This window comes from Scomber scombrus, chromosome 2 (genome assembly GCF_963691925.1).
Source record: "Scomber scombrus chromosome 2, fScoSco1.1, whole genome shotgun sequence".
NCBI classification, from domain to species: Eukaryota; Metazoa; Chordata; class Actinopteri; order Scombriformes; family Scombridae; genus Scomber; species Scomber scombrus.
This window is the reverse complement of record NC_084971.1, coordinates 815,184-828,420: the sequence shown is the minus strand read 5'-3', so window position 1 is coordinate 828,420 and position 13,237 is coordinate 815,184. Positions and strand designations below refer to the sequence as shown.

The 13,237-nt window shown below is 38.8% G+C and overlaps 1 protein-coding gene across 1 annotated transcript; it reads left to right on the top strand.

Moving 5' to 3' along the window:
- The first annotated feature begins 2,596 nt into the window (after positions 1 to 2,596).
- On the top strand, positions 2,597 to 11,572 carry si:dkey-9i23.8 (beta-1 adrenergic receptor). The gene is made up of 8 exons (XM_062436330.1): positions 2,597 to 2,600; positions 5,285 to 5,424; positions 6,457 to 6,520; positions 6,675 to 6,800; positions 8,576 to 8,714; positions 8,807 to 8,971; positions 9,870 to 9,951; positions 11,363 to 11,572. The coding sequence occupies exons 1-8, from the start codon at positions 2,597 to 2,599 to the stop codon at positions 11,570 to 11,572; spliced, it is 930 nt and encodes a 309-aa protein (XP_062292314.1).
- Positions 11,573 to 13,237: the final 1,665 nt, after the last annotated feature.

Genomic DNA, 13,237 nt, shown 5'->3' with positions numbered 1-13,237 from the left:
TGGCAGCCAGTAAATTTCTGCTCTATCTAACACCTTGAAAATGTGAAGAGCTTTAGAACACGTGTTTCTTTACTTTTGTTTTGTTGTTGACATTTTTGCCTTTATTTGACAGTCAGTGTACAGGGACAGGAAACAAAGAAGAGAAAGAAGAGAGAACAATGCAACACATTACCAGTGACATTGATCACAATGCCCTGTTGGGTGTACTGTTGTTTAAGGTTAGGGTTAGGGTCAGGGTTAGGGTTAGGGTTAGGGTTAGGGTTAGGGTTAGGGTTAGGGCTATCAGTCTGTTACTTGTTTCTTCTTGTTTGTTCCTGTACTTCTTACTATACCTGCTTTATTTTGGATTGAGTACTACTGTTGATTTACTTTCTTCCATACTATGCCTTCCCCCTCTGACTTCAAAAGACTGAAGACTTTTTTGATCGCTTCTTTTCAGAATCAGAAACAGGTTTATTTTCAGTCAGGTTTGCACAAGGAATTTTCTTTTCCATTGTGGTGTATAACAATCAAAAGACAACAAGTAAGAGAGAGCCTATATAAGTACCTATACAAAGTTTAAAAAAAAAACAACAACTGCTATATAAATAAAATGTACAATAAACAATAACATATGGTAAAGATAAGATAAGATAAGATATCCTTTAATGTCCCGTCAGGGAAATTTGTCTTGGGCATAAAGTGCGCCAGTGCATACATAAATGATACATTTAACATACATATATACAGTATATATATAAACAAACAAGGACCACAAATAAATTAAATACAGCAGCAGAGGCAGTGATCATACAACAGTCCCCAAGGATAATAAAGTAAGTAATGGAAAGATAATGTTAAAAAAGCAGAGAGTAAATAATTAAAATCAAATGACAAAAAAAGAAAAGAAAAAAAAAGATAAGAATTGACTAAAGCAGGAGATCCGTCCCTGGTAAAGTGTAGACTACAAGGCTGCTTTTTGTTCAGTAGCAAGATAGAGGCAGGGATAAAAGAAAGTTTGAAGCGGTTACCTTTACATCTGATGGATCTAAAACACTTTTGAGAAGGCAACAACTCATATTCTGAAAATAGAATGTGAGAGGGGTCATCCATGATTCTGCCTGCCTGTTTGACAACACTGCTTTCATACAGGGACTGCAGAGGCCGAATTTGGTTTGTCCCCGTCACTTTGAAGGCGGTTTTTGTTATGTTCAGTAGTCTGGTCCTATTCTGAACAGTAAGAGATCCAAACCAGACAGACATACCATATCTGATGATGCTTTCTAGCACCGCCTGATAGAAAGTTAGCATTATTTATTTTCGGACACCGAACAATCAGAGTCTTCGAAGGAAGTGGAGTCTTTGGGTTAGTCTGGAGCATAGATAGTCCACATGAACATTCCAGTTAAGCTTATTATCTATCATAATACCCAAAGATTTGAAGGAATTATCATTCACGAACACTGGATCATGATCTGTGACTTCCCTGGGGGTCAAGGATCATTTCTTTTGTCTTTTTTGTATTAAGCAAAATATAGTGGCTGTCGCACCATTCCCTGAAGGCAGTGATTTCCTCCAGATACAGAGATGCAATCACTGACTTTCAGCATACTTAAAAATAATGGTGTCATCAGAGAATTTGATAATGTAATTATTGGGCTGTCTACTCGTACATTCATTAGTGTACCAAGTCAATAATAAAGGGGAGCAGACACAACCCTGAGGCATGCCAGTACTGCACTTTGTTACTACAGAGAGGGAGCTATAGAGCCATTTAATGATGAAGGGGTTAACTTTCATGGCAATCAGCTTCTGGGCCAGGGGTCGGGAACCTGGGGCTCGAGCCACCACTGGCTCTTTTGCTGCACGGGTTGGCGAAAAAAACAACAACTTGCAAATAAAGGGATAAGCATAGGCCTAGAGGAAGGCTAGAACAACAGCCAATACTACTTATATTAAAATGACAAGGCTTCGTGGCAAATACGTAGGTCTATCTGAGACATTTAATTTCACTTTCCACCTCATTTGACTCCGTCAACATAGCCTGCACAATATTGTTACATTCGCGGCTCGTTGCCATGACAACATCAAAAACACTCCATTTCCGTCAACAAGAACAGTGTTGCCAACTTGGCGACTTTCTCGCTAAATCTGGCGACTTTCCAAAATCCTCTTAGCGACTTTTTGTGGTGTTATTGGAGAGTTGTCTGGTGTTTTAGAGACTGAAGTGAAAGCACGTATCTCTCTGCAGTCTTACTGTCCTCAACGAGCAGCGGGTGCTGCTGTGAGCAGTGTTTCTCAGCATGTTGGGGTTTCACCAACCTACAAAAATCTGCAAGAATACAAAATCATCATTCATCAACTTTAGTCTGCTTATGTAATTATATTCTCACCTAATGACACTGCTGGTCATTTTGTGTTTGAACTACATTTGTCAGGATATTTTTCCTACACACAGGCAAAAAATACACACCTCAGCAGTCACTTCTTCACAGTACTCCAACTTAGAGGTGCGTAACATCTCATGGGAGCTCCACACTCTCGCAAGATCTACCCTTTAGTTAGCCGTAAAGTGACAACAAAAAGAACAGCAAGTTGCCCAAAAACACAGGTGAACATGGGTATGGGAGGACTGATTTCAGATACATTTACATTAATGTTGAATGTTAACTTTTTAGTGAATATCACATATTTAGGCTGTATATTTTGGTTGTGGTCAAGCACTGTTTTCAGTTTTTTTGGTGGGAGAGTGGAATGATAACTGTTCTTTTATAAACCAGTGTCTAATACACCTTATCTGAAGATTATGCGTGGTGTTTTTAGAATTGTGGATTAAATGCATGGTATCTTCCAAGCCTCAGAATGATATAATATGTAAATTATAGTAAGCTAATTTGTTGGCATATAGTAATAGTATTTTATCTCTTAATAGCATCTTCATGTTGTCTTTTATTACTGAAGGAGAGGTGCTAAGAGACAAATATGAAGGCGAGAGAGGCAGCCATGCAAATTTGGGTCCCTGCCCCTCTAACATTCTCTGCATGTCCCTGCCTCCTCAGATTAATTATTGGGAAGGACTTTAACAAACATATTTACCAATAATTCAGCCTTTGTCTCATTACTACTACTTCCATCACTGCTGCAACTGCCAGAGTAAAGAGTAGACTGGAGTGTAACATCCAGAGTGCTGAGAAGGTGATCAGCTAAAACCTGCCGTCCCTCCAGGACACTGAGGCGAGCAGGAAGGATAATGACTGACCCCTCCCCCCCTGCACACAGAGTTTTTGAAACATTCCCCTCTGACAAGAGGCTGCAGTCTATGAAGACCGAAACCTCTTGAATCAAGAGCAGTCTCTTCCCATCTGGACCTGGACTCATCAATAAGGCCCAAAACCCCCACTGACTCTATCCCACCCATAAACACAACATGTTACAATATAGTAAAAATGTCTTCATCTGCACAGCTGTGAACCCATCACATTGAACAATGGTTACCATACATTAACACAGTTATATGTCATTTTAAATTTGCATAATACTGTTCTGTTCAATATCTTGTAACATATATTTTACTGTATTTTAATGTTTTACTTTTATATATATATATATATATATATATATATATATATATATATATATATATATATATATATATATATATATATATATATATATATATATATATATATCAGTTATGTATTTTGTGACAGTTGTATTTTTCACCTAGGTGCTTGTGTTTTCTCTAATCGTCTATAATTGCACATGAACCACAACACCAAGGCAAATTCCTCCTGACCCCACCCATCTTCTTAATTATCTCCCACACCTCTCCTACCTGAGTAGAGTTCCTATTTTGGAAAAGCTTTACTATCTCTCTGTTTGTCTGTTTGTATGCTGTCAGAAAAAAAGGTTTTTACCAAGGGCTGTGGATTAACTGTACTTGTGTTTGACTCTCACTCGATATTAACTTGCCCAGCTCAGTTTAGATTCTGGTTGAAATTTTGGCATAACATAATTTTCCTAACTGTTGCTGTTATCATCACCTAAAGTATAATGGTAATAGGCCTAATAACATGCACACACACAGCATACGTCAGAGCCATTGTAGTTGAGTTAAATGGAGCATGTGAATTTTAATTGAAAATGGATTTGATGACACTTCCATCTGAGCTTCCCACTACACACACCTTAGTAACCAGTGGTGAAGGCTGGAGACTGACAGCTCGCTGTAAAAGTAAGTGTTCCCTTTCTACTATAATATTGCAAATACTGTCAGATTGATGAGGATATTTGACGTAGTATATGTCCATGTGCATGAGTGGACAGTTTTTGTCTGTATGAAAACAAGACAAACTATGAATAAGGAGAATACTACACCAGTGAAACATATAGTCCTGTACAAGTGTCTTATCTATGTATATTCATCTCTGTAGACAATGTATACAGGTTCAGGGCATGAATGAACGTGCAGGTTACCTCTAGGGGTTTTTATGTTATAAATGGCAAGGATTGAACAAACAGTGTAAAAAGGTGTATCCGTGTTACTTTGTTACAAATTAAAAGTCTATAAACATAAAGAGGAAGAAAAAAGAATAACAGCTGCAGTGAAGCATTCAGTATTCCAACCTGCATATTTGTGATATACATATATTTTAGATTTAGATTCCTCAAAGGATTTGATCTTTTGTTCCTCTGATCATATTTATTGTACTTGTGCAATGACAGTAACGACAATAAAGACAATAACAATAATAATAATAATAAGGATTTGTACATCGTCAGTGTGCTATGATTCATGTTTGTTTATACTTTCTATTCATATATTTACATTGTCAGTTATAGTGTGTTTAATATCCAGTTACTTTTTAAAACATGTATTCTTTGCTGTGTTGTGCCATCTTGTAGCATGGATTACTAATGTTATCTTCTAACACTTCACTGTTCTTTATGAGTTTTACTTGATTTGACATTATGAGAAAAGAAGATATTAAATCACACACAACTTCAAAATTTGAAACTTGGCACAATGTCAGAGTCAACGACTATGTTCCTTGATATAAAGAGAGTAAATATGTAGGAGTAACTACCAGCTAACTAATACATTAAATACCTACATTATCAACAATAATGTCCAACTGCAAAGCCAAAAGTCCTACAGGAAAAAATATATTATGAGGATGACATACAATGTACTGCCAGTGTGATGACCTTACACCTTCAAGTTTACCAAAAGTCCTAATGTGAGCTTCTGTTTAACATTTTGCAAAAGAAACTCTGCCATGCATCTGTATTCCATGTGTCCCAGTGAGTGAGTGGTCCAATGAGACTTTGTTCATGGAGCGTCCATGGCCAGAGGCAGAGAGGTGGCTGCTGGTGGCTGTGTTGGGAATAGAGATGGTCATGGGAGTTGTGGGAAACTGCCTCGTTCTCCTGGTCAAAATCATGGTAAGGTGACTTTATGGAATCAAATTTTTGAGGTTGTGAAATGGTGTGTAGATGTGTAATAAGTATTGTTGCTGTATGTGTATGTGTAATTAAAGTTTGTGCAGGAAGTCAGAGACAGACACACAAATGTCCCACTTTTGTCTGCGCTGGTGAAGTTACATGACAAACGGACACACAAGTTTCCTTCTTGTGTATGTGAAACTGAAGTTAGACCTTACAAACTGCAAGTTTACAGCTGAATCCGATTGGTCAAAGGCAGTCAATCTGTCCAATCAGAGATCAGATGGTTCCATTGCATAGGCCCTGCATGTCCTGAGTTTCAAGAGCATTACAGTAACAGGAAACTAACTCTGGACAATCAGATTCATCTGTAAAAACAGGGTCGAAATTCATATTCATAATTTTCAGTTTGTGGTGTTGAGGTTGGGTGCTGAGCAGACACATCCATCTGCCTTCAGTTACTAACACACACACACATACAAGACGTTCTGATTATGGGACATCATACATCATACCCCCCCCCCCCCCCCCCCCCCCCCCCCAGAAAAGATAAAAAACTTAGCTGAAAAAATTCCTGCAAACATTTTAATAATACAAAGAATATTTCTACAGCAACAAAACACTTCTTACACATGTGCAAATTATATCGATACACAAAACTTTTTCACACATGAACAAAATATTTAACCTGACAGGAGAGATGGTTTGTTACACAGAACTATCTGAGAAGTCGTCCTTGGAAACAGTTTAGAAAAGGGCAGGTACTTTCAGAGTACTTGGCAGGTGATTGGATGAAACATCTGTTTCCAACTGTGTATCACCGTCTCACCTAGTGAGGCAGCTAGATTTGTGATGCTGATTGGTCCAAACCACCGGTGGTAGACTTAAAATGACAAAAAATATTGCCATGCGGTGTGTGAACACAACATAACATGAACATTTTTCTATTGTCAAATGTTGCAGCCCTATTTTGCATTATCTCATTTTTGTGTGATGTCAGCTTACCTCTTTCCTTCTGTCTTTCATTTTCAGTGCAGACGTCAGTTCAGCTGTCGTTATTGGCTTCCTTTCATCAGTCTGACCTTGTCAGATTTAGGTACTACATACTGACACTATACCACAACCTGCCAACTGATCTATCATTTCACTTGCCTTATTTACTTCAAAAGATTCCTGGATTGTAAGTGTTTGACCTGTACTGACATTAATGAAAGTCATCATTTCTGATAATGAACCATTGTGTTGTGAAGGCTGCTCCCTCCTCATTATCTCCAGTTCCCTGTTGGCCATGCTGACTGGAGGTCAAAGATCACCATGGTGTGAGGTTGTAAGCCTGTTGAAGTTTGCCTTCATGACCTCCTCCATAGGGAGCATAGGTAAGACACAGCTCTATGCACACACTAGCAATTGAACTGAAGATACATTTCTCCTCCAAAACCTCTCTAATGCTTTCACACATGCACTGCAACCCTGAAGTTATCCAGGCATAACCTGGAGGAGCTGTGTGTGTGAACGCAAACATCTGCATAAGTTGGACTGGACATTAAAAGGACTTTACACTGCCAGCTTCCCAATACAAACTCTGTGTAATGTCCAATTGAGTACATGTGTGAGTACAGCAGTGAATTTTGCAGAGAATTCACAGCGACTGAGTGGGCACGTTGATAATGTTTCATGATAATGCTGCTGGCGCTGGATAACAGCACGCCAGCTTAGCTGCATTATTTTGACTGTTCTTTAATGCTCTGCTGTGAAGCTAACACTAATGACATAAAACTATTTATTCTGATTACTGACTACTTACTCTCAATTGGTCAATTTGCAAATTAACAAGGCATGATAATAAAACATCAACGGTGCTGAAAGTAGATAACAGGCCATGAATAAAATCTATACACAGGCTCTTGGCCTGTCCAGGTGTTCAGTCACTGACTATATAACAGCTTGATTCCACCAGGCACATGTGCGCTGCATTCTGGCTCCAACGCAACCACCAGAGCTGATTGCTGCCACTCTAGTCAATACATGTGGTCCCACAGACCACATGTATTAACTCTCTGTTCCACTGTGATAAAAATACGCTATTTTAATCTATTTTCATTTGGAAACGCTCCAGAGCAGATCAAGCTGTCCAGAGTCACCACACTCTGCTCCTTAAATGCTGCCAGTGGGGTAGGACGCCGGAACATGCGCCCAGTGGGTTCAAGACATTATATAGTCAGGCCAAGAGCCGAACACAAGCAGAGCAGCGTATGCAGCCCAGTGCAGTGAGCAGGGGCGATTTTAGACCCTTTTTAGAATTTGATCTCAGCACCCCTAAAAAAAAAATTTTTCTTTCTTTTTCAAAAAAAATATTTCATACAACTTTAATTATTTTGGGAGCCTGTCTGTTAGAGATGGGACAAACAATTATCCTACAGGTTCAAATGGTTTTATTTTAACAGCTTTAATGTACTTTGGATAGTTCTGTCATTAATATTGCGTTTCCCTCAGGATTCCTTAGGGTCTTCTCTGTAGAAATGTTATTATTATACATTATAGTAAACCACTCAACTATGTATTAATATTAATTGTTGTAATTTACGTTATCCACTGAATTGAGTGATTTAGCAGGGGGTTTGAACACTTGCAGGGCATTGTATGTGATATTCTCATTGGGAGCTGAGTCCCCCTAAAGGTCTGATCCTAGAATCACCCCTGACAGTAAGGAATGTAGAGAGCTTTACGTTGGGGAGACAAAACAACTATTAAACAAGGAAACACAAGAAAACCAACTTCTCAGATCAACATTCAGCAGCTACCTACATCAAGGCTAAGGCACACTCCTTTTACACCAGCACACACTGGATAGTTAATGACTGTCACATGACAGACAAGAGGACTAACAAACCACATGTGACCTCAACAACCAGGTACAGATAAACCTTACAGACATTAAATACCAGGGACTCCCCACTAGCCAATCAGAACTGAAGAAGCTGTTTGGATGAGAGGTGAAAGGTCCTCAAGAAATACAGCTGCTCTTCAATTAATGTTTTTGGATAAATCATCTCTTCAGTACTACAGTAGTAGCCATGGTAACAATGCTGTATTGCATTCCTATAATTCCTTTAATGCCAACACTTTGAGGGTTTCTTTATTTCATCTGCAGCCATCCTTTGTGTACAGCGGCTGATTGGTGTGGCCTCCTCGAGAAGTACTCCCTTTGTTGTCATGATGACAGCATGCTTGACTTCCTGGGTGACAGGGGTGGTGTTTGGGAGTGTCCCTGTTGTCTACGCCTGGATACGGTACATCATTTTCTTAATGGTGTCAGATGAGAGCATTGGAGACTATGTGCACATGCTGGTTCTATTGTATTCATTTCCATCATCTGCTCCAGGTACGATCCTGCAGAGATGCTGTGTGCTGTGTTCTGGGAGAGCACCTACTCAGACATGTTGGTCTACATTCTCTGTGCTTTTTCCATCTGTATCTTTCTCCCCTTCCTCTTCATCTTCTTCTGCTCTCTGCTGAGTGCTGCCAGCTGCTGCAGGAGTGGAAACAGGTAAACCATCAGTAAAAAGATTCTTTCCAAACTGACTCATGCTATATCATAGACTGTGTCAGGGATTCTTTAGTTGATTTAGTATTGTATTGTAACTGTGTATTGTTTTGGTTTTTTGGAAGAATTCATTGACACCACATGTCATTCTACCAATAGAAAAACAATTGCCTGTTGCTTAAATTCAGTGGCACAGATAGCTGCAGTCATACTCAACATTTTCGAGATGGTATACTCCCATTACTTTCAGTTTATCCAAGGTAAGGACAAGAACATAATAGTCAAGTGTAATTTATGTGTAGGGAAGCAGTGGGAACTCTACATTGAATTGTGCTATTCTGTTCTAAAATGTCATCAGGGAAGGCAAAAGCTTTTGTGATGAAGTAATTGTTATAGTATTGTGAGGTGAACCTGCACTGAACCTGTTACAATAAGCTGTTAGTGGTCAACAGCTGTTATTAGTTTTTCCAAAAGACATAAAAGGCCTAATGCAAAAAAACAAGTCCATTCAGTCAGTTCAGTTCAGTTTTGAACATTTTCTGTTAAAGATTTGATTTAGTACTGAACGCCTCTGACCCCTGGAGTTATAAAACGCTATAGTTCTAAAAGTTAAGTCATGCTATGTTACTTTCATTGTGCTTCACTTTGTAATTGTGTATTGATTGGCTGGTGAAATACACTTCTACATTCTCTGGTTCTATCAGATCCAAACAGTCCTGACTACAGCTGAGCACTGATTCATGCTTCTCAGGTGTCAGAATTGACAAGTTGAGAAACAAGTGTGTGTTAAAAAACTATAATAATATGCTATAATATGTAGATTGATGCTGTATGTAAAAAACAAAAAAACAAACAGTGTTACTTCCTTCTCTCCCACCATCTTGTTTCCTCTTTGTCTCAGTGATGATGAAGATCTGTCTGCAGTCACTCCTCTGCTGGTGTCCTCCTACATCCTCTGCTACACCCCCTTTGCTGTGTCTGAGGTGACACATGCACTTACTCACTCATTACATCCAAACAACACAAGAGCAAATGATCATACACTCACCTAGGAACATCTACAATCCAATACAAGTGCTCTGCCGTAAATTCTACTTTTACGAAGTTTGTTGTAACCCTTTTTGGTGGAGCTACAAAATATATAAGAAGCTGTAGTGAACAAATGCAATATTTTATCTATGGCTAGTGAGATCAGAAGCTCTAGATACGACTACGGAGCCAAGGATGAACCAAACAACACACCAGGAACAACTCAGACACAGTATCTCTCCTTTGAGAAAGAACTACTCTTCCCTTAAAGAAAAAACAGGGAAGGATGAATAGAAAACACAGTTATCCAGTATAATTCTTACCCGAGTAAGTATAAAAATAAAAAAAAATAAAACAATTCACAGCTGTATCAATAGTCTTCGGATTCAATGCTCAATTTAACCCCTTCAAACTCAATCACTTAGTCCTTGCAGCAGATAATACTGCTCAGTCCACTGGAAAAGTGGCAACTGTTTGTCCTACCGCACTGTTGAATGCGTTAACGGTGTTTTGGAAGCAAGGTTTCTGGGGTTCAGGGTTCCAATCTCCTGCATGCAATCGAGTCTCTAATTCTTCTCCATTGGGCCGTAGCTCGCCATCAAACATCCAAGCTCCAACTCCAGGTAGGTCGGGAACTCTCGGGATCCACAAAAAACCTGACCTATTGTGAATAAGGTCAGAGCATTCAAGCTTCTAATCAGTACATCACATAAAAGCTAGAACATAACTTCTAATTTCCCTGATTATTCTCTAAATTACCAGAGAATAACTCATGAACCATTGTAAAAGGATTTCACAATTATTAAAGATCAACATATGTAATAATAAAATCAAAATATCAGAGAATTATGGTTACCGAAATAACCTTTCACTCAAAATTAATTATAAACCAAATATTTCCTCTTTCAAATATTCACATTGACCTTCACATATCTCAATTGGCATAAAATAATAACAATATAATAAAAAAAGGAAAACACATGCTGTGTGCACCCTCTGCCATGCAACAGCAGCCTACAGTAAAATCTACAAAACAATTTAAGTGCAGCTTAATGCACTTTAAGTGCACAGTAAAGGTAGTTAAACAACATCGAAATTATCTAGTGTGCACAATTAGCAAAGCAAGCACAAATTAAGGTCCTTAAATCTACACAAATAAATTTACTGGTGTGCATTATATTGAAATGTGCTCCTAATGTTTTGTCCTCCTCATGTACATAAATGCAATGGAATAAAAAGCTGCTTTATTGAATTGCATTAGACTCTACAGGTGTTCCTAATTAAATGCTCAGTGAATGAGTACACATGAACAAATAATTCTGCTCTCATAGACTGTCTTTCATTCTGTCTGCACTGACCAATTAGCTGATCCTTCTGGGGAGGATGGACCTGTCCCCAGCACCTGACTGGCTAAGAACATTTTCATCAGTGATGTCATACTTGGACTGTGGTCTGAACCCTCTTATCTACTGCTCCAATCAGGACTTCCGGGAGGCAGGCCTGGCTCTGCTGTGGACCAACAGAAAAAAACCATCAGAGCCTGTGCTCACTGCTATCACTAAACACCACATGTAAATATGTGAAAGGTTCAACATTTACTCACACTGATGTCAAGAGAAGAACCTAACAAACACGCTTATTGTGGTACCATCACCCCTATAGAGGGCAAAAGGTGTTGTTTGGAGCTGATACCAGCTGAGTGTTTTCTAGGAGTGTCGCTAAGGACACTTACATTTCTACAAAGTGATAGTATGTGCATGCTGTTGAAAGTTTCTTAACGTTGGCTATCTGTGATGTTGAAAATGATGCTGAATACACCTCAAAGTAATTCACATATTTAACTCAATGTAAGCAGTGCTATATACTGTATTAAATATGCATACATCATCAAGTGTATATGTTGTAAATTACATAAATAAATGTTTCATAACAAAGCTTTCATACTGTTTGCAATATGAAAGCATTTACAGTCTGAATAATTCATGTTCCTGGGTGGAAGGAAGTTTAAGAAAGTGAAGTTTGATTATAACTTATAAATGTGGATTAATATCATAAAGACTTTGCTGAGCCTGAGTCACTGTAGGTTTTCTATATATTCCAACTCAACATGTTTTCACATGAGTTTTGAAACAGGGACATACTCTGTAATCATTTATCGACATGGATGGATGAATGATTTTATGTATAGTATGCTATGTCAGAGCTTCTTTCATGTAATATTTTAGTTAGTAATAGGTAATAGGAAATGTTGGGGCTATTTAAATTCAATTAAAGAGTAGTCTAAACCTGCTCAATGTGTAAAGTGCCTTGAGATGACTTTTGTTATGATTTGGCGCTATATGAATAAAGATTGATTGACTGATTGGTTGTAATTATTCTAATTAGGGACCGAGCCAAAAGGCAAGAGGGCGAGGACTCCAGAAGGGAGTCCTGCCCTTGCCTGGAGGCAAGGACCCTATTGAATTTGTATCGTTTTTTATTATTATTCTATCGACACTTTGCGCCTCAATTTGACCCCCTAAACCTGCTCCAAAACTCACCAAATTCGGAACGCACATCAGGTCTGGCGAAAAATTCGATAAAATGGAAAAACAAACAACGTCGAACTCTCTAGCGCCACCTAGAAACACTAAAATGGCCACTACGCCTGATAGGAATATCGTAGAAAGATCAAACCAAAACTCAATTTTTTGTCTTATCAAGACCTACAACTCACACGCTGACACCCCTGACCTAAATCCAACAGGAAGTGCACAATTTGCTGTTACATGTGGAATTTTTGACGATTCTTGGCCTGCTACAAACGTTATCTTGTCCGAGGGCGTTCATCGTGGCGGCTTCAAACTTAAATAGCTGACTTAGCACACCCTGCTGCCCAAAAGTTCTGAACAACTTTTTCATTACTCGTCTGGTTTGGATTTTAGAAGCCCTCAAAGGTCAAGTGCCCAAAAACCCTCGCCAAAACGCTCCCATAGACAATGAATGGGAAGATAGTCTAATGCCACTTTGACCCTAAATTTGACCACCTAAACATGCTCCAGGACAGACCAAATTCAACACACACATCAGGTCTGGCCATAAATTTGATAAAATGGAAAAATTAACCCCAAAATTGCCAAAATGGGCTCTCTAGCGCCACCTAGAAACAGTAAAACGGCCACTACGCCTGATAGGAATGTCGTAGAAAGATCAAACCAAAACTCAATTGTTTGTCTTATCAGGACCTACAAATCACGCGCT